At 44.9% G+C, this 19,837-nt stretch overlaps 1 protein-coding gene across 1 annotated transcript; it reads left to right on the top strand.

The window, feature by feature from the left end:
- The first annotated feature begins 1,841 nt into the window (after window positions 1-1,841).
- tsr1 (TSR1 ribosome maturation factor) lies at window positions 1,842-11,550 on the top strand. The gene is made up of 15 exons (XM_084559186.1): window positions 1,842-1,995; window positions 3,722-3,825; window positions 3,919-4,147; window positions 4,330-4,464; window positions 4,577-5,028; window positions 5,151-5,295; window positions 6,880-7,067; window positions 8,796-9,007; window positions 9,115-9,274; window positions 9,360-9,470; window positions 9,559-9,691; window positions 10,579-10,695; window positions 10,860-11,000; window positions 11,095-11,169; window positions 11,259-11,550. The coding sequence occupies exons 1-15, from the start codon at window positions 1,866-1,868 to the stop codon at window positions 11,435-11,437; spliced, it is 2,511 nt and encodes an 836-aa protein (XP_084415312.1). The 5' UTR covers window positions 1,842-1,865; the 3' UTR covers window positions 11,438-11,550.
- The last annotated feature ends 8,287 nt before the right edge of the window (window positions 11,551-19,837 follow it).

Here is a 19,837-nt window from a genome sequence, read left to right on the forward strand (position 1 = left end):
TCCTTACCGTTTTGAGCCAGAGTATACGGATGAGGAGCTCGTTGAAAGGAGGATGTGGAGCCAGGGGAACAGCTGGCCAAAGAACAACAAACCACTGCGTGTCCGGGAATAGATAACTGGTGACTCCGGACTCAACGGGGAATAGCAATAGTGTATCATAACAAAATATTGGTGAAGTGAATGAGTTTTGCGGCAGATAATGCGTTATTTCGAGGCTGTGTTTCGGTGCCCCAGTCACTCCCACTATATGGATATACGCTGCACTCTGCTGGATATAAATATGTTTCGAACAACTCCAAATGACACCAAAGCTATATTTGTGACTAAACGATCATATTTTATGCCAGAAATAAGGTCCAGGTTGTAAAAAAAAACGGTAATTCCCCTTTAAAATTAATAAATCATACAAATTTTCTCTGTGGCAGGAGCTTGTGAATTCATTTTTGGTATCTGGTTAAACAGGCACACACAAATAGGTTTACATCTTTTTTTTTTTAATAAAATAATAAAATTTATTAAAATAAAATAACAGCACCTCCCCTGATATAATCTGTGCCTGGTCCTGACATCTGTTGTTGTTGTTGTTTAGGGGCCAAAGAGTGCATCAAAAAAAAGATTCAAGTCAGAAACATTGCAACATCCAGAAATTGCAAGATGATTGAATCTGCAGTGTAGGAGGGTGTTTCTCTTTGAAGAGAGGAGATCCCTGAGACGACGGTAAATATTTTGAGTCCATAGAGCAGTCAGAGCGATTCCAAGTTTATAGATATTGTCAAAATACTTTCACTGAAAAGCAAAATAAATTAGATGCTAAGGTATGGTATTTAAATCACTTCACTTCCTTATTACAAAAGTAGGCTGAAAGATTTTGACAGTAGTGTCCATCAGTGTCATGTATGAAAACACTATTAGTCTTAATTATGCGGAGTTAGACAATGCAATCAGGAACAAAACAATGCTGCGGAGGAACCTGGTCCCCTGACAGAAAGGATGTAAGATCCATTTATGGGCTGTGGCACCGGTAACAGAAGCTCCAAGTTGTCTTGTCCCTTATTTTCTCTTTCACTTTCTTTTCCTCTCGTTACACCTTCTAGTTAAATGGAGGGAGTGTCTCTTGTAAAGACAAGGCTTTGAAGTCCAGACTTTAGACGTGGATGGCGGGAAAATAGGATGATTCATTAGCAGCTCATCAGAAAGAAGATTAAATCTCATAAGATGTTGAAATACAGAACTGATTCATCGTTTCTGAGGTGGGTTTGAGTAGATGTGGGTATAATCTTTGTGAATTGTTTGTATATAATTCCTCCCGTGTCTGTGTAATGATGCTACTGATAGATAAAATATATATCTATCCATTTATCAGTCTATCTATCTAATCATACAAAGGTTACACATCATATAATGTGTTATTTGTGTTCATGTTAATTCACATTGTATTGAAAGAAAACTATATTTTTTTTGTATTGACACAGACTTTTGGCTGTAGGTGTATCTTTTTATGTTTTCAGGGAACTTCGCAAAAGAGTTCCAATATACCTGTACTTTACTGTACTTGTGCAAATGGCAATAAAGTCTATTTTATTCTATTCTAGGTGTATTTTCTTAAGCATCTGTTAGATACGTTAAGAAAGATAATGTATTCCTCTAATTTTTATACTTAATTTTTACTTAGTTCCGTTTTCTTTCATGTACCTCATGTTTTTTGGAATGACAATAAAAAAAAAAAAATAATTGAATGCGTTTTATATTCATTTCCGAAGCTTTTATTTAGAAGAAACCCGTTCCCGGAAGTTCTGACGAAACGCCTGTGTCATGATGACGCCGGCGCAAGTGCGGAAGTAGATTAGCCTGACTTTTCACCCCACATGGTGAAAATCATGGTTGCGAACGGGGAAAAACAACAGGGCCACAGAGCCGGCACATATAAACAGAAAAATAAAGGACACAAACATGGCAAGCACCGGACGAAAGGAGAAATTGAAAGAGAAAACAAAGGTAAAGCGGCGTTTAAATACGAAGCGGTACAGCCGGCGTTAGATGTTAGCTGGAGCCCGTGGCCTCTGCATATACACGTGTTGAGTTTTCTCGTGAAGGCATCAGGGATGGAATCGTATAATAGAAAGTGTGATACGTGTAAATCAAGTATCTCAAAACGTTTATTTGTGACTTGGTCGGATCGTGTGCAGTGCCCTGCAGAGTGTGCGTCTTTCTCAAGTCGCCTTTTAAAGCTCCGGGAACCAATCAGATGTTCCAGATACCTCAGGAGAGAAATGGCAAATTCCAAACTCGTTATTGAAGTTTTTAAACCTTGTCACTTTATATACAAGAGTTTATAAAGTGACAAGTACATTTTTCATTAAAATTGCGCACTATATAAATACAAACTGTGCAGTAACAATATCGTTAAGTCTACCACCACCGTCTTATGTGGTTCTATCATAATACATCCATTATATATTGTTATATATTGAAGATATTCCCAAGTTATAGCATAAAAAAGGGAGATTTCTGTAAATTTTTTTTGAGTCACACATTGGAAATAGAAGCCATGTCAAAGATAGCAATGAAGTGAGACTGTTAGAAATGAACAGCTGAAAAAGTGGACATTATACAGCATACGTGTCAAACATACGGTCCCGGGGCCAAAACCGGCCCGCCAGAGGGTCTAATCTGGCCCGCGGGATAAATTTGCAAATTGCAAAAACTACATTGAAGACATTAACTGCAATTTTTCCAATAAAAGTAACTGCTATTCCTAGGGTTCACACAGATTTAGTAAGAGTTGTGGACATAACACAACACTGAGAAATTGCATTTCTTTTTCGTAAGAAACGTCTTTGCACTAAAACAAAGGGAAACATTTGGAGTTTTCGTTATTTATAAGTAAATATACTGTCGTGTTATTGGTCCGGCCCCCTTGACATCAAACTGGGCTGTATGTGGCCCCTGAACTAAAATGAGTTTGACACCCCTGTTATACAGCAATGAAAACATCTAGCTTCCAGTAAAGAGACGTGTGTCGAGACATTTGTTTATGTCCTGTCATCGTTACCTGTTGGACAAACCGTTGGTTCATTGTGATATCTCGATCTACAGATCTCCTTCTCATTATGTGTATGTCTAGTAACATATTCAAGATCAATATTTCATATAAACGTAGAATAAGGGGCTCTTTTTGTGTCTACACACACTGTACTCTGATTAGAGCAATGCCAAAACAAGGGCTGGCCATAAAAACAAGTCACTGATCAGCCCCTATATTGAAAACATATGACCATCATAAGCTCCACAAAGTAAAGTCAGCAGGCCAAGCTCTACTCAACTGCACCACGGCCCACATGTGTTTTTCATACGTTTTCCACCCAGCATATGTTTTCAAGCAGCACAGATATTGTAGAAATAATTCATTCAGATACTCTAACCGCTGTCCGCTGACTGTTCACGGAGTTATTGACAGTTTAGGAAATGTACATTTTTACCTTAAGGATGAAGCAGCAGTCCAAGTATTGAGTTAAAACCGGTGTTTACTTGCATGCTTTAACGTGTTGCAGCAGTGTGTTGCTTGATGCTGCACAACAGAAGCTCTTTTCTAAGCAGTGAGGGTTTTGTTTGTGTTAAAGGCTGTGTTAGAGTTTCTTTTTTGTTGGATATACCATGACTTGGATGACTCAGAGCTTTCACAGACATTTTGCAGTAACCATCCTTTTGAATGGTCTCACAGGGAGAGTGTCAGTGACGGCCCTTACCAAAAAACAGAGGAAGGAGCAAAGGAAGATGGACAGAAGGCACAAAGCCAACCAGCTGCGCAGAAATAAGAAAGACATGGTAATTATTTTTTTTTATATCATGTGAGGAACAGGCTTTCTTGAATTCCTTGATTGATGCTACAGAGTTTGGGTCTCTTGTGTTTTTTTTTAGGTCCTCACAGAAAAGCGACGTCTCGGCAGCAGAGACGGCCCTCCTCATTTAGTTGCCGTGGTGTCCCTACACGCTGGAGTGGATGCTGGTGCCATTACCAAACTGCTGCGCGGAGAAGAGGCGGGGGGCATAGTACATCAAGAGCGGTGTATCAGCGGCGCCAGCGACAGCTTTGGGCTGATTCTGCCTCGCTTCAAGCAAAGGTTCACTTTTCTGAGCCAGAGCACAGGTAAGCATTGTTTGATATGGGACTGCTGTTAATTAAATTGATCCAATATTGGATATGTCATTCATATATAATTAGACTAATTTTCTTAGTATGTTCAGTGTAAAAATAATGACTCTTGGTCATGCAGGCACGAGCATTTTGTTTCCTCATTCTGAAGCTTCAGTTATTGTCCTCTTCAACAGCTGACATACACTCCCTGCTGGATGTGGCAAAGATTGCAGACAGCCTTGTGTTTGTTCTCGACTCTACTGAAGGCTGGGACAGCTATGGAGACTACTGTCTCTCCTGCCTCTTTGCCCAGGGCCTCCCCAGCCACGGTGGGTACAAATCTGAACATACAACTTGAGCTTTCAGACAAATATTCATATTGATTTCGTTACCGTTGTATCTTTTCTAAACACTTCTCTCTCCTGAATTCACACCGTGTAGCACTGGTGTGTCAGGGTGTGTCTGACCTTCATGTGAAGAAGAGGGTTGAGTCCAGAAGAGCTTTGTCAAAGATCACAGAGGTCCGTTTCCCTGATGCCCGTCTCTTCCCTCTGGACTCGGAACAAGATGCCACTCTACTCCTCAGACACCTGGGCAGTCAGAGACAGAGGAAGCTGGGTTTCCGTTCCAGACGATCTCATCTTTTAGCTCAGCATGTCACTTTTACACCGAACGCTGCTGCTGAGGGGACGGCCGAACGACCCACCGGCCTGGGAACCCTCTGCGTCTCTGGGTATATCCGTGGTCGCCCTCTACAGGTTGATCGACTGGTGCACATCAGTGGACACGGAGACTTCCAGCTCAGTCAGATTGATGCTCCATCAGACCCTCTACCTCTCAACTTAGCAACAGCCAGACCAGCAAAGCCTGGCAAAGGAGATGTTGATATGCTGGTAGGTAGTTTGCATCCGGAAGTTAACAACATTGTTCATCAAACTACTTAAAATTTTTTAAAAAATGCAGCCGGTTTAATCTTAACATTTCCCATTTACCCGGTCACCCATGTTTTCCACAGGTTGAAAGTGCAGATGACGCTCCAGTGCGGGTGCTCATGAAAGCGGACCCGTCCTGCAGGGAGAGTCTGCAGGCTGAGGCCGAGGTGGACCCAATGGAGGGAGAACAGACGTGGCCAACCGAAACAGAGCTGCTGGAAGCTGAAGGTATAGAAACATGATAGCATACAGAAATGACACAGTTGGTAAATGAAATATAACATGAATACCATGGCAGTTCATTAGGTACGCTAGTGAAAACAAATGCATTCTATGATAACAGTCCTGCTCTAAATCTGATCTAATGTTCAGTTCAAAGGTGGTAATTCAACTGTGAGATCATTTTGGAGGATGTGTTTGTGGTTCTGTTATTTAGCGCACTGACTAAAATGGGATTGTCAAAATAACAGACAACACAATATAGTTCAATAGTCCTACAAACCACAGCCTTCGTCTTCTCCCGCTTATCTGGGTCTGGGTCGCGGGGGCAGCAGCTTCAGCAGGGAAGTCTTGACAGCCCTCTCCCCAGCCACTTCAGCCAGCTCCTCCGGAGGAACCCCCAGGCGTTCCCAGGCCAGACGAGAGATATAATCCCTCCATCGTGTCTTGGGTCGGCCTCCTTCCGGTGGGACATGCCTGAAACATCTCTCCCGGGAGACGTCTGAGAGGCATCCTTACCAGATGCCCTAGCCACCTCAACTGACTCCTCTCGACGTGGAGGAGCAGCGGTTCTACTCTGAGCTCCTCCCGTATGTCCGAGCTCCTTACCCTATCTCTAAGGCTGAGCCCGGCCACCCTGCAAAGGAAACTCATTTCGGCCGCTTGTATTCGCAGTCTTGTTCTTATGGACATTACCAAAGTTCATGACTATAGGTGAGGGTTGGAACGTAGATCGACCGGTAAATTGAGAGCTTCGCCTTTCAGCTTAGATCTCTCTTCACCATGACCGACCGGTTAAGCATCCGCATCACTGCAGGCTCCGATCCGCCTGTCTATCTCCCGCTCCCTCCTAACCTCACTTGTGAACAAGACCCCGAGATACTAGAACTCCTCCACTTGAGGCAGGACCTCCTCCCCGACCCAGAGTGGGCAATCCACCCTTTTGCGACTGAGGACCATGGCCTCAGACTTGGAGGTGCTGATCTTCATCCCAGCCGCTTCACACTCGGCTGCGAACCGCCGCAGCAAGAGCTGGAGGTCGTTGTTCGATGAAGCTTAGAGGACCACGTCATCCGCAAAAAGCAGGGACGAGATCCCTGCTTTTTGCAGGCCTCCAAAATGAAACGCAGTTGAATCAAGAACTCTTTCACCTCTTTTAAACAAATGCTGAATACTATAACCTCTGAGGACTAATGTGCGGTTAATACCTCTGCGTCAATTTGGCGGAATGCCTTTGTAGACCCTAACGCCATAGCCTGACGAGCACTTCCCCAGAAATGTAATAGTGACGCAGACCGCAAAAGCTGCGATTGGTCCGCTGGGTCGTAGCGTATTTCTGGCTCTTTTCCATCTGCTCAGTTTCGAATTGACTGTTTTGGATAAACACTTGTATGACTCGTCTTAGGTGAAATGTTGGCAGAAGTTTCAGCCGCCATTGTTGAAAGTGAAGCAAGAAGTAGACAAAAATGATGGCGTTTTTACAGAGACTGCACAAGTATAAATGACTGGCACCGGCGTAGGCTACGTGCGTAGGTTACACCGTCCACGTCCTTCGGTACTTTAAATGATAAAACCTTTCTGTTTGCTGTTCAGAGGCCAGGAAGAACAAACGTGTGATGAAGGTCCCCAAAGGAACATCCGACTACCAGGCCTCGTGGATTGTTGACGACGACGACGACGAGGAGGGGGATGGCGAGCTGGATGAAGAAAGCAGCGACGATGACGAAGACGACATGATGGACGAAGCCATGGAGGGAGATGATGACGAGATCAACTCCCAGGTACGCTTTTGAAGTGTTTTTTTTGGCATTTATTCGGCTTATTAAAATTGGGGTGGTCACACCTTTGGGGCTGTTGTCATAGAAACAGTGCGGCCGAGGTCAGACGGTGTAATGTCACAGAGGACGGTGAGGACAGTAATCATGTGGAGAAGCTATGATGTGTCGGTGGTTTCCGGGCTGGAGCTGTGCATACGTGACCCGCCGTCAGTGCACCTCGCTGCTGACAGGCACTGTTTGTTTTCTCAGTGTCTGTCTCTGGCGTGTAGTGCCAGGCTGCTCACCACAACAATAGTGTTTGGAGCGGGGGTCCCGAGAGAAGCCTCCTGTCTTCCTGTCTTGTGAACAGAACTTCCTGTCTGGACGGAGGGAGGGGCGAGCATTTATTTATTTCCAGCGCCGCTTGAAAAGAAGTCGGGGAAACTCTCCTTATGTAAACGGGTTCATTACAATCTAGAATTGTTATTAGCATGCATTTGATGTCGAGGTCAGCGCACAGGAATACGTATTTGGAAGGGGGGGGTAACAATAGGGGAAAGGTACTTCAAATGACAGTGATTATTATTATTGCAGCGAGGATGTTGGAAAGGTCGTGAATCAGCCTCACGCTGAGTGCTTTCCGCTCATGCGCCTGGCCTCTCCTGTAATTTGCCAGTCGAGGGATCACTGTAAATCATGTCTTCTTTGATGATTCATTTCCGTATACAAATGCAGTGACTGTGGAAGTTGGACATCAAGAGAGACTAGACACACGTGGAGAGGCAGTACATTTAAATGTATGCAAAACAACACTTCCCACAGTTTGAATCCTGGCAACCCCTTATCACATTGACAAACACACACAGATGTAAATACTATTATGCACCGTACAACGCTCTCAAAACACTGTTTATTGTTATGGGGTTGTGTTATACAATTACAGTTTCTATATTTAGAATCTTTTTGCCTCCGCTAGTGTTCCCAACATGTAGCGTCTGGTCTTTGTTTATCAAATATTGAGGCTGCAACAAATGGTTAGCTTGTGCCACAGTGGAGTACAACAACATTAGTGTAGAGTACAGCAAAAGAATACGACCAGAGGCACCTGTTCATCTCGGCATATTTAGTTTTGCATACTGGATTTGCAACAGGAGAGGTCACTAGTATCTATGGGAAAGGTTCTTACCCCTTGTAATGCAAATAGTTTGATATTTTCTAGATTTGTAGTTATACACTGATCAGCCACAACATTAAAACCACTGACAGGAGAAGTAAATAACATTGACCATCTTGTGACAACGTTCTGCTGGGAAACGTTTGGACCTGGCATTCATTCATGTGGATGTTACTTAGACATGTAGCACCCACCTAGACCAGACCAGGCACCCCCACCCCATAGCAATGACACTCCTTGATGGCAGCAGCCATCCCCAGCAGGATGCAGCCTGACACAGGCACACACAAAAAAAAACGTGAGAAACAGCACAAGGTGTTGACCTGGCCTCCAAATTCACTAGATCCCAAGGGGAGGGGCATCTGTGGGATGATCCACAGATGCCCCTCCCCTCAACCCCCACTAACAACATCCTGTTGCCAGACACCACGGGACACCCTCAGAAGGCCCATGTCCATACTCCGCCTTTATAATTTCCAGATTCTTTTATTGTCGGCGAGACAGTTGCAGTCTTCTGTCAACAGGCCTCAGTTCTACTGGGTATTAAATCAGTTTTGCACTGTATCCTCCCTGCTCAGGAGCCTGGTTCAGAAGAGGAAGATGGAGATGAGGAGGAAGAGGAGGAGGAGGAGGTGTGCTCCTCCGAGCGAACCGGAGCAGATCAGCGCTACGATGAGCACATGGACGAAGCTGCAGAAGAAGAAGGTTTAAAACGTTACCGTGAGGCTCGATCCAATGAAATGTTTCCCGACGAGGTGGACACACCGCGGGAGACTCCAGCTAGAATCAGGTCAGTAAATACAGCAAATGTTGTGGGAAAGGAAAAATAAAATAAAAGAAGTTTTACTGCTGTTTATGATTTGACACTTTATTCATGTTGCTTTCCTCTACTTCCAGGTTCCAGCGCTACAGGGGTCTAAAAAGTTTCCGCTCCTCACCCTGGGACCCCATGGAGAACTTGCCTCAGAACTATTCGCGCATCTTCCAGTTCCAGAGCTTTGAACGCACCCGCCGCCGCATACTGGCAGAGGCTGCAGCCGAGGAGGGGGGAGCCATGGTAAACACGAGCAGCTGCTTTCATCTGTCATTTTTAAGATCTTAGATGTGTGTCTTCACTGACTCTGCTGCCCCGCTTGCTTCAGGATGGCTGGTATGTTACACTGCACATCGCTGACGTCCCTTCTTCTGTGATGGAGAGCGTCCAGTCTGGCAAACCTCTGGTGCTGGTGTCTCTCTTGCCCCACGAACAGAAGGTATTGATATGGCGTCCCACAGACTGCACAGTGTGATTTTTACTGACTTTTTACTGACTCTTCAGGTTATCTTCTCCTCTGTGTGCAGATGTCGGTGATGCACGTCTTGGTGCGGAGACACCCCAGCAACACGGAGCCAATCAAGTCTAAAGAGGAGCTCGTCTTCCACTGTGGATTCCGCAGATTCAGGGCCTCTCCCATCTTCTCTCAGCACACGTCAGGTACAAGCGGCAACTTCCCACACTTAGTAAGCCACTTGAGTCAGGCTCAGTCAGGCACAGCCGAAATGGCGACAGCCCGTGCCACCAACGTTGAGCTTCAAAAATGTTCTTCAGGAAACACATGTGTAATGTCACGTAGGGTTTGTCCATCTTTATACACAATCAATGATTTCAGCTTTAATCTCCTCTAAATAAAACTTCCATAATTTCCTCAATACACGCTGCACAAGAACTAAGAGCTGGGAATGACCACACCTACTATACACGCCATGAGCTGACTCAACGGCATTTAGAGTCATTAAAGTTTGCACCATAATTACTTCCTTTCAGTGGAACTATTGCGATAAAAGGGTTTGCTGATGGAAGCAAATTTTACAAATTGCCCTGTTCTTTCTTATAACTCTGAAGCTGATCTTGATACACACTTTGTCTCGTACAGAATTACTTTACATTAATATGTTGTTTAGACATGTACCACCCACCACCCTAAAGCAATGATACATGACACTTGATGGCAGCAGCCTGACACAGACACACACACACAAAAACGGTTTAGGAACAACTAAAAAAAAAACACACGAAGAACAGCACAAGGTGTTGACCTGGCCTCCAAATCCCAAAGATCTAGATCCCAAACTGATCAAGTATCCTTTTGGATGATCTACAGAGGCCCCTCCCATCAACCCATAGGACCCAAAGGCCCCCACTAACAACATTTTGTTACCAGACACCACAGGACACCCTCAGAAGGCCCATGTCCATTCTCTGATGAGTCACAACTGTTTTGGAGGCACAAGGGAGACCTACACAATATTAGGAAGGTGGTCATAATGTTATGCCTATGTTTTAAGAGTGAAACAAACAAATTGCTGAACTCTCTTCTCCAGCTGACAAGCATAAGATGGAGCGCTTCCTCAGACCAGATGCCCCAACTGTGGTGTCGGTGTACGCTCCCATCACCTTCCCCCCGGCAGGAGTCCTGCTCTTCAAACAAAGAGATGATGGTGAGATGAAAAGTCCTCTTTGTACTCGAAACACAAGTAGATTGAATTAGCTGTCCGGCTGCTTTTTTTGTTAAACTTTTGATCCCGTTTTTATTTACTTATCCACTTAAGCTAATTCTACCCTCGTATCTGAGCTCGCGTTCGTCTCGACTGTGTCTCTCTAGGCATCCAGGACCTGGTGGCTACGGGCAGCCTCCTGAGCTGTGACCCTCAGCGCGTCGTGCTGAAGAGGATTGTACTGAGCGGACACCCGTTCAAAATAAACCGACGCTCTGCGGTCGTGCGTTACATGTTCTTTAACAGAGGTGAGAGGACATTTAAATACTTCTCCTTGCAAGGACTTGAGAAAATTACATAGTGTGATTCATGTGTGACTTTAATGTTCTCTTCCGGCGACAGAGGACATCATGTGGTTCAAGCCGGTGGAGATGCGAACAAAATGGGGTCGGAGAGGCCACATCAAGGAGGCTTTAGGTGAGAAAATGAAAGGATTAAACTGCATCCTCAAGCTGCGCGTGTCTGTCTTTTAATTCTAAATGCTGTATTTTTATTTTTTTTTAAAGGAACACACGGTCACATGAAGTGTGTGTTCGATAATCAGATGCGCTCTCAGGACACCGTGTTGATGAATTTGTACAAGAGAGTGTATCCCCGCTGGACATACGACCCCTACGTGCCCCTGTCTTTACCTTGGGTCAAGAGAGAGGTCACTGTGGATATGGACGACTTGGACATGGACTAGTAGAGGAACTGACACAGGACGTGTATTTGCAGTAATACATAACACCAGAGTGATTGCATGACACTTTCAAAAAGTGTAATTTGTGTTAAATAAAACTATTTTGATCCACAGTTCATCTTCTGTTTATTGTTATGGGGTTGGGCTACTACTTGTTTTGGCCACTAGGTGGGGCTGATGACTAAGCTCTGATAAAGTCCCTTCCCTCTTACTCTGAGCCGCCCTGGTTAGAAATAGGTCAAAAACTAAACAAACAGCGCTGCGTGTCTAGCGCCTTCACGGTTAAACAAATCCACGTCCAAAGTCACTAATAATTTTAACATCAGTCATGTATCAAGCTCATTACCCCGGCGGCTCTTTGATGTGACGCACGCGTGGCTAAATGCCCGCAGTCGCATTAAAAAGTAAGAACAAAATCATTATATAGATAAAGTCTCTGATATTTGAGAGACTTTAATCATGGTAAAATAAGAACTCCCAAGTCGAGCTCTTAAGCGAAAAATAGTCGTCTGCAATCTCTCAATGAAATACTCTTTAGGATTTGGACGAAAAGCAACTGTCAGGTTTATTTATTCATGTCTTCTGTTATCAGAAACATGCTCCAGTCGACTTAAAAAAAGAAAAAAAAAGAGGTTACAAAGACCTCACTAGTCTTGAAATGAATTTAATATGCTATGCAATAATAATAGCACAAAATAAATGACTTTCAGAGCTTCAGAAACTATTTTACCCAAAACACACTCTCCTCTACGCCACAGTCCCCCGCATGTTCTTTACAAGCGGAGAGTCTTAATACTGCGAGCATCTAACAATACAAGTACTGATAATACTCTGCCTCCTACCAGCGGCTCTGTCCAGCTCCGGGGTGGTCTTGCCCTGACCTGTGGCCTTCTTTCCAGCTCTAGTCAACACACGCACGCACACAATCAGATCATGACCTCTCTGTTGTTGTTCTGAAACCCAAAGCTGAAGCCTCTACAGCCCGGCGTCCTTCCCTGCCCCGCGCTCTCTAGCTTAGGAAAACACTGATTTATGAATTGAAATATTTATCATAAAAAAAAAAGTGAGCTCTTGCATGCCTGCAGCAACATGATTCATCTACGGCCCTCTGTTGGGACTGCACCACGGAGGCATGCCAGTATGTCTGGGAAAGCAGAAGGTGAAGACTCCGAGATGGAGAGGAGAACATGATCCAAGAAAAGAAGGGCAGCGAGAGTTCACTCGGTGCATTTTCATTTGATTACAGTGGAAAAAAGTTAAAGTAGAAAGATAGTATGAAAGGGAAAGACGGATGTCTCCATTGCCCATGGGGGGGCAAACTCGGAGCTCTGGACAGTTTTGTAGTAACACTCAATTTATATCCTACTTTGCTTTCTTCTTCCTTTTTATTTTTTTCTTACATGCATTAAAGCAAAGGCTAAGTAACAGTGATGTGTTGAACACATCTTGTTAAGGCGGAGGGGAGGGGTGTGCTCCGCTGGCCCGGCAGTTCATGGCGAGGGGAGGGGAGGGGGGGGGATTCAGGAACCCCGTGATGGAGAGGGCTCTTACAGTAACACATACAAAAATGGAACTGAATTTAGACGCGTACACTACATTTTTCCCTGACACTATCAATTTGAAACAGATAAACATTTGGCCGTTTGGGGACCAACTGCGACGTGGTAAGACTGAATCCAGCCCATAAGTGAAGTGTGTGTTTGGCACAGGCCGCTGTCAGAAGACGGGAGTGCTGGTGACTTAGTGCTGCTTGGATCAGGAATGTCTTGTGGTTCCAAGTTCACTGCCACCACACTTAGCTGGCTCTCGCTGGAGATATAATGGGTGAGAGATTTTTCCGTTGGATGTGGATAAAGAAACGGAAGGAGAGAAAAGGGGCAGTGAGGGAGTGGGAGATAAGGGAAGAGCTAGTTGATGTTCAGCATGAATAAAACCAGAAGTGGTGGGAGGAAGCACTCAAAGGAATGTTAAAAAAAAAAAAAAAAGAAAGGAAAGGAGGGGGGGATGCATCGAAATTGGAAATTAAAATAAAACAGTTAGTGGGTGAGAAAGGGAAAGAGAGAGAGAGAGAGCGAGAGAGAGGGAGAGAGAGAGTAAGAGTGAAATGGAGGAGTGTGAGAGTCTGAGGCGATGTGGGCGAGGGAGTAGGAGAGCGAGAGTGGCTGGCGTTTATGGATTGCAGATGTGGCGCTATGGGGTTTTGGCAGGGGCCGTGCGCGCCTGAATCCTGCACCGGCTGGGTGGCACCGGGGTGAGAGGGAGGTCACCGCACCGCAGCACACAGCCCATAAAACACTGAGTAGTGGAGAGGAGAAGGAGAACAGGCCTCAGATATGTACTAACCCGGGACGGCAGGGCACAGGGGGTGAACTGATTACTTTCTGGGTTCAATCATTCAGTCATACGTTGAGTCAGAACACCAGTGAAAGCCCGGGGTTAACGCACGACGCCTGGTCGTTTAGAGCCGATAAGGGCATCTCTGATTTAAACTGATGAGCCTTCGGTAGACACAAGCATGAAAAATCACACCTTCAGTCTTAGAAAACCTCCCACTTTTGTACTTATTAATGATACATGATTGCTAAATAAGCGTCTCTCTGCACAGATCTGCTTTTTTAATGCATGTTGGAATAAAATCACAGGAGCTCATCTCGGAAAAACTACATTTTTGCAGTGAGGATTTGGTCACACGCTAGAGTAATTTGATTAGCTAACCTGTTTATTATCAAATTGCATTTTAAGGTATTGATAGCTAGCATTGCTGGCTAGCATCTTTAGATATCCACGGTACATTCAGATGCACAAACTGGCATCACGCAGCCGTGCATTGGAAAGTTTACTCCCTTAAATATGTTTTAATGCTATTAAAATGTCCCACGAGCAACTTTAAATTAAACTTAACTTTAAATTAAGATCACAGCTACAAGTACGCGGCTTCCTGAATTATAAAATTATGATGTTGTCGTTAAATTCATCAACGAATCTTCTTTGAACTCTGGCGAAGGACGGAAAATGGGTTCGTAAAGTAATTTCTCTATTGTGTGACAGAGAGCTAGATTAATCCGATTGCACTTATCCGTGACCGTTGTGAAAAGGTTGCGCACGTATATGGATGTTTACTTCGAATGCACACATAGGAAAACTGCAGCTCACACCTATACCACATGTAGGTGGTGCGAAGTAACCGCGAAACCAAAAAAACATCTGCATCAATCTGTAAAACAAACTTAAACAACCTCAACTGTTTTTTTGTTTTTCAAAACCCTTTCAGGAACATCTCATGCTCTCTCCTGTTTGTGTAGGTGCTGCCTGACAACACTTTCGCATTAGGTCAGTTCTGTTTTTCCCCTTTCTTTTGTGATATCTTTTCTTCCCTCTGTTGTTCCCCCCTTTTTCTCCCTCTTAGCCTGGTCCTGACTCCCTGGTTCCTGGGGCCTGGCCAAGGCCCGGGTCCCCGGAGGAGCCAGAGAGGAGATGGAGAGGGGGCAGCAAGGGGGTGCCGAGACCGACTCCAAAACCACAGCTGCAGCAGCAGCAGCCTCCTCCTTTCCTCTCCTCTCCTCTCTCCTCTCCTCTCCTCCTCGCCTGGCACACTCCCCACCTCTACCATTAATCAGAGGGGGAAAGGGTATTCAAGTACATATGTGTTTGTGCGCAACAGACAGAGATGCTGACTGTGTGAGTTCCTCGCCGAGTGTTTATGCGTATCTGTGTGTGAGTGTGTGTGTTGATAGAGAGCTGGATGGGTCGGCAGTGATGGTATGGAGACCAGGATCTTACAACAAAGCTGGAGAGTTCACCCAGAGAACAAAAGGAGGAGGGGAGGGAGGTTGACAGACATAAAGCCTGGTGAGCAGATTGGGACTGCCAGCGACTGAAAGGAAGAGGTAGACAGATGATCCGCAGACGTTTTTAGCATCACACACACACACGACGAGCCCTGAAGCGTCCAGAGATGGCCTTGTTTGTAACTACGCGAGATCCCTCCGAGTGAGATTCTTTTTTTCGTGCCGCAACAGCACCTGCACAGGAATGTGTCTCACTGGGCCAGCGGTCCATGACCTGCAAATGCTAACAAATTACATCAAGATTTCCTTCAAGGTGCTTGCTGCCCCACCAATTTCCTTCATGCATCCTCTGATTATCCAGGTGGGAATGAAATCTGACAAAAAAAATAAATAAATAAAATAATAAAACTCCAACCTGCTAAGCTTGCGCCCCCCCAACGGGCCTCCCAGAGTGCTTTTCTGCTGACATCACTGCGCAGAGACCTGGCAAGCCAATCTCTCCCCTGCTCTATCATTCCCCCTCTCCCTGCTTCCTGCCCTGATGATGTCACACACCATATGGTTTTCAGCAGTATCAAGCCGGAAAAGAGATTTAGTCAGTGGAGAGGAGAAGGAGAGAAAAGGAGGAGGGCTGGAACGGGGACGCAGGTTGGACGCGAAAAACAAAAGGTTCGCTCTTCCCCTTGTGTGCACTGCGAGTGGAAGGTAGAGAGGGAGAGGAGGGGGTGAGGAGGAGGAGGAGGAGGAGGAGGAGGAGGAGGGGAGTGGATGTGTGAGGCTAATGAGGAGAGATCAGGGAGCAGAGACCATGCATCGGACAGCCATGTGCTGCACAGATTGGATTGGCCCTTAACACAGTTGCTGATCACACTGTAGTGCAAGGCCATGCTGGCGAGTGAGGCTGTGCTTGCTTGTCGTTTCGTGTTCGCTCATTTCGCGTCATTGCAGGAACCCGAGCTGCAATCAGTGCAAAACTTACATCAGCATTAAATCATATAACCTGCCTGCAGTTCCTCCTCTTGCCAGAGAATTTTAGTGCCTTTCAGCTCACTGGTTTGGATTTTTCTGTCGAGAATTTTGGTTGTAACTCCTCTTATTAGTATAATATCTTACCAAAACACATAACAGCAGACACAGCTGGTAAATACATGCCTGTGGAGACCCAACTGCAGCTAAAAGGAGATTCTTCAAGTACTAAGAGACACTATATAAGTACCAGTGCCGTGTTTCTGCTATGTTGAATATTAAAAACCCATTTAAACCCATAAAAAAAACAAAAAAACAACAACAGACAGAACAATGTACAGTATATCCCATGATCATCAGTTCTCCGAGTGCCAAGAATAAAAACTTAAACACAGCCACCTACACCTCCATCATGTTGGTGCAGTATATATGCTAAGCTAATTGCCTGCAGCTGGTGGTTAGCACTGGTGTATCACAGCAAGAAGGTTCTGGGTTCGAATCCATCAGCCGACTGGGGCCTTTCTGCGTGGAGTTCGCATGTTCTACCTGCGTCTGCGTGGGTTCTCTCCGGGTACTCCAGCTTCCTCCCACCGTCTAAAGACATGTTTGTTTTTCTAAATTGGCCGTAGATGCGAGTGTGAACGGTTGTCTGTCTCTCTGTGTTAGCCCTGCGATAGACTGGCGACCTGTCCAGGGTGTTCCCCGCCTCTCATCCAGTCACAGCTGGGATAAGCTCCAGCCCCATTTTAATACACATTTTAACGAAAATGGCAAAGGACTATGGTAATAACTTATTTTGTAAAAAGGTTGTAAATATTTCAGATAGCTATTTGGTTCACTGGAACCCAAAAAAACATCCTGTCTCATCCTGATGAATGAACCCAAACATGTTCGGGGAATAAAACTAAACATGTGTGTCCTCAAACCAGAGAACTTTTTTTTTTTTTTTTTCTTTTTTGCATGCATCTTTCTTATCTGGCACTAATCATGGCATGATAATTCTCCAACGCCACCACCACCGCCAGACGGGCAAACTAGAATAGCGACCGAATGCACACAACGGCGCTGCTGGTTCAAATGACATGCCTTGCACGCCTGTGCACTAAAGCTGTCGCAAAGCTGCTCATTACAATGAATTAAGAGAGGCCTGTGTGTAAATGTTGAGCCTACCGTTCAATTTCTGGTGACGAAGGGAATCTGGAGCTGGAGGGGGTGAGCGTCTGCTCTGGCGGGGCGGTCACGGCGAGCATCTGGAGATATGTGAGGCCATGTCCACCGAAGGTAAAGAAGGAAAGAGAAGAGGGATGATTGATGAGAATGAAGGAAAGTAGAGAGGGCAAAAGGCCTGGTAGTTGAGAGACAGTGTTGAACATTACACTTAAATAGTCTGTTCCGAGGTGTTAAATTTACTTTTAATGTCCCGTCTATTGTCCAGTCCTGCCGTGTCTCTCTGCAGGCAGACAGAATAATAAAGTGATTGCAATGTTTGTCATTCAAAACCTAAATTGAAACAAGGTGGTGTGAGCCTTAGAGACACGGTGACCCAGCCACATATCTGATCACACGTGTCTGAAAGAGTTGGCTGCAGTCATTCGAACTATTCCACCCCTCGCTGCGTTTCTACATCCACCAAGCTGCAGCAAGATATATGTCACATGTAAAACCTGCAATGGAGGAATGGAGGGAAAGGTGTGATTTAGAGGGTGACAGGGGACTGTTAAGGGATTTAGCTGTTCAGCCTGCCTTATCTCCACCTCTGGTTCCTGGCTGAACGTTGGTCTTTGGGAAAATCGATGTGCTTTGGGATGGGCTCCCTGGGTTTGTGTTCGGGGCTCAGCTCTCGCAGCTTTAATTGAATCATTGCTTACAACCAGCAATTTGAAGGCAGCCTTTTCAGTTCATTAAGAGTTCAGCATTTCAGGTCTGCCGTGTTCCAGATTACGGTATGTTAAACTGTGTTTTGACAGGCCAAACTTTAACGTCCAGCGAAGGCCTCCGGAGGCTTGATTGATTAGTGAGATAAAGTCTGTGTGGGAAGACAATGGCTGTACCCAGAGACACAAAAAGCAGCAAAAGAAATTAGGCAACACGTCTGTTGTTATAAAAGAGGTTTCCTTTTTTGGACGATCAACAGAGAAGAGAAAGGAAAGAAACATAAAATCGGTCCCTGACAGTGCATGCCACTGTCAATCCAACAAAGCTCATTTTATTTTCCTTTCATCCTCATTGCTGTGCTTTGGTCCCATGAGAAAAATGAGGCATCGCGCTTGGCTGTCACACTTCCTTATGTGTCGTTATTGTAGTCCAAGCAACACGTGTCACATAGACATTATTAGATGCTTTACAAAGTTCAGAACCTGAAACGCCCAGAACTAGTACTAAGGTGGCAAGGAAATAACTCCCTTTTAACAACAGGAAACTTTGAGCAGAGCCAACAAATAAGGGGCAACCCAGATGCTTAAGGCCGGCTGAGTGGAGAGCCAGGAAAAAAACAAAAAAAACAATTCAAAAATTGTCTCAAGACATTGTGTAGAACCAAGAATCTGAAACCAAGAGGCCGGAGCATTAAGGCGACAGTGGCATGGAAAAGCTCCCCTTTAACAAGAAGAGACCTTGAGCAGAGCCTAGATCGTATGGGATAACCTAGCTGCTTGAGGCCGGCTGAGTAGAAAAACTGAAAAAAAATCTAAAACTGGCTTAATACTCTGAACAGAGTCTGAAACCACAAGACCAATCATTAAAAAAAAAACTTGAGCAAAACCCAGCTCATATGGGACCACCCAGCTGCTTGAGGCATATGGGGGATCCATCTGCTTGAGGCTGGTGAGTAGGCAGACCGAAAAATAAATAAATAAATAAAATTGGCTCAACTCCCCGCAGAACCAAAACTCTGAAACCACAACACCAAGCACTAAGGCAACTGTGGCAAGGAAATGTTCCCCTTTAACAGGAAGGAACCTCGAGTAGACCCCAGATCATAGTGGACTACCCAGCTGCTTGAGGCCGGCTGGGTAGAGAGACAGAAAAAAATCTACTGTAAAATGCAAGATGCTGTACAGAACAAAGAGTCTAAAACGCCAAGAACAAGCACCAAGGCGACAGTAGCATGGAAAACCTTGAGTAGAACCCAGCTCATGCATCTGCTTGAGGCTTTGGTAAAGAGATAGTTAAAAAAAAAGCAGATAAAGATAGCAGCAGATAGCGAGCAGATAAAGTCATATTTCTGGATTAAGCACACATGCAACATACTGTATATATATATATGACATATACAAGATTAATCTACTTTAAGATTTTGACCTGGAACTGTAGGGTTAACTCACACCAACAACCTTAATTACATTATTTATAATGTGTGAAATAAAACGGAAAGACACCGACCTATTTAAGAGCTACAACGTAACTGACAAGAGCAGCGGCACTATGCGTTTCCTTTGATGGAAACTATTTTGGACCATGAATTGAAACAACTCTGTCACATCCTTGATAGGAGAAATCTATTCTCCAACACAACTCTGCCTACCTCTGACTGCGAGGTTATCATCAGTTCATCAAGGGAACATGGAAGTGAGAGACAATACCTTCCTCCACTTCACCAGGCTCCTGGGGTGGATCAGATCATGTCAGTGAAACACCAGCACCTTGAACT

The sequence above is a fragment of the Chelon labrosus genome (assembly GCF_963514085.1).
Source record: "Chelon labrosus genome assembly, chromosome: 13".
In the NCBI taxonomy this organism is placed as follows: Eukaryota; Metazoa; Chordata; class Actinopteri; order Mugiliformes; family Mugilidae; genus Chelon; species Chelon labrosus.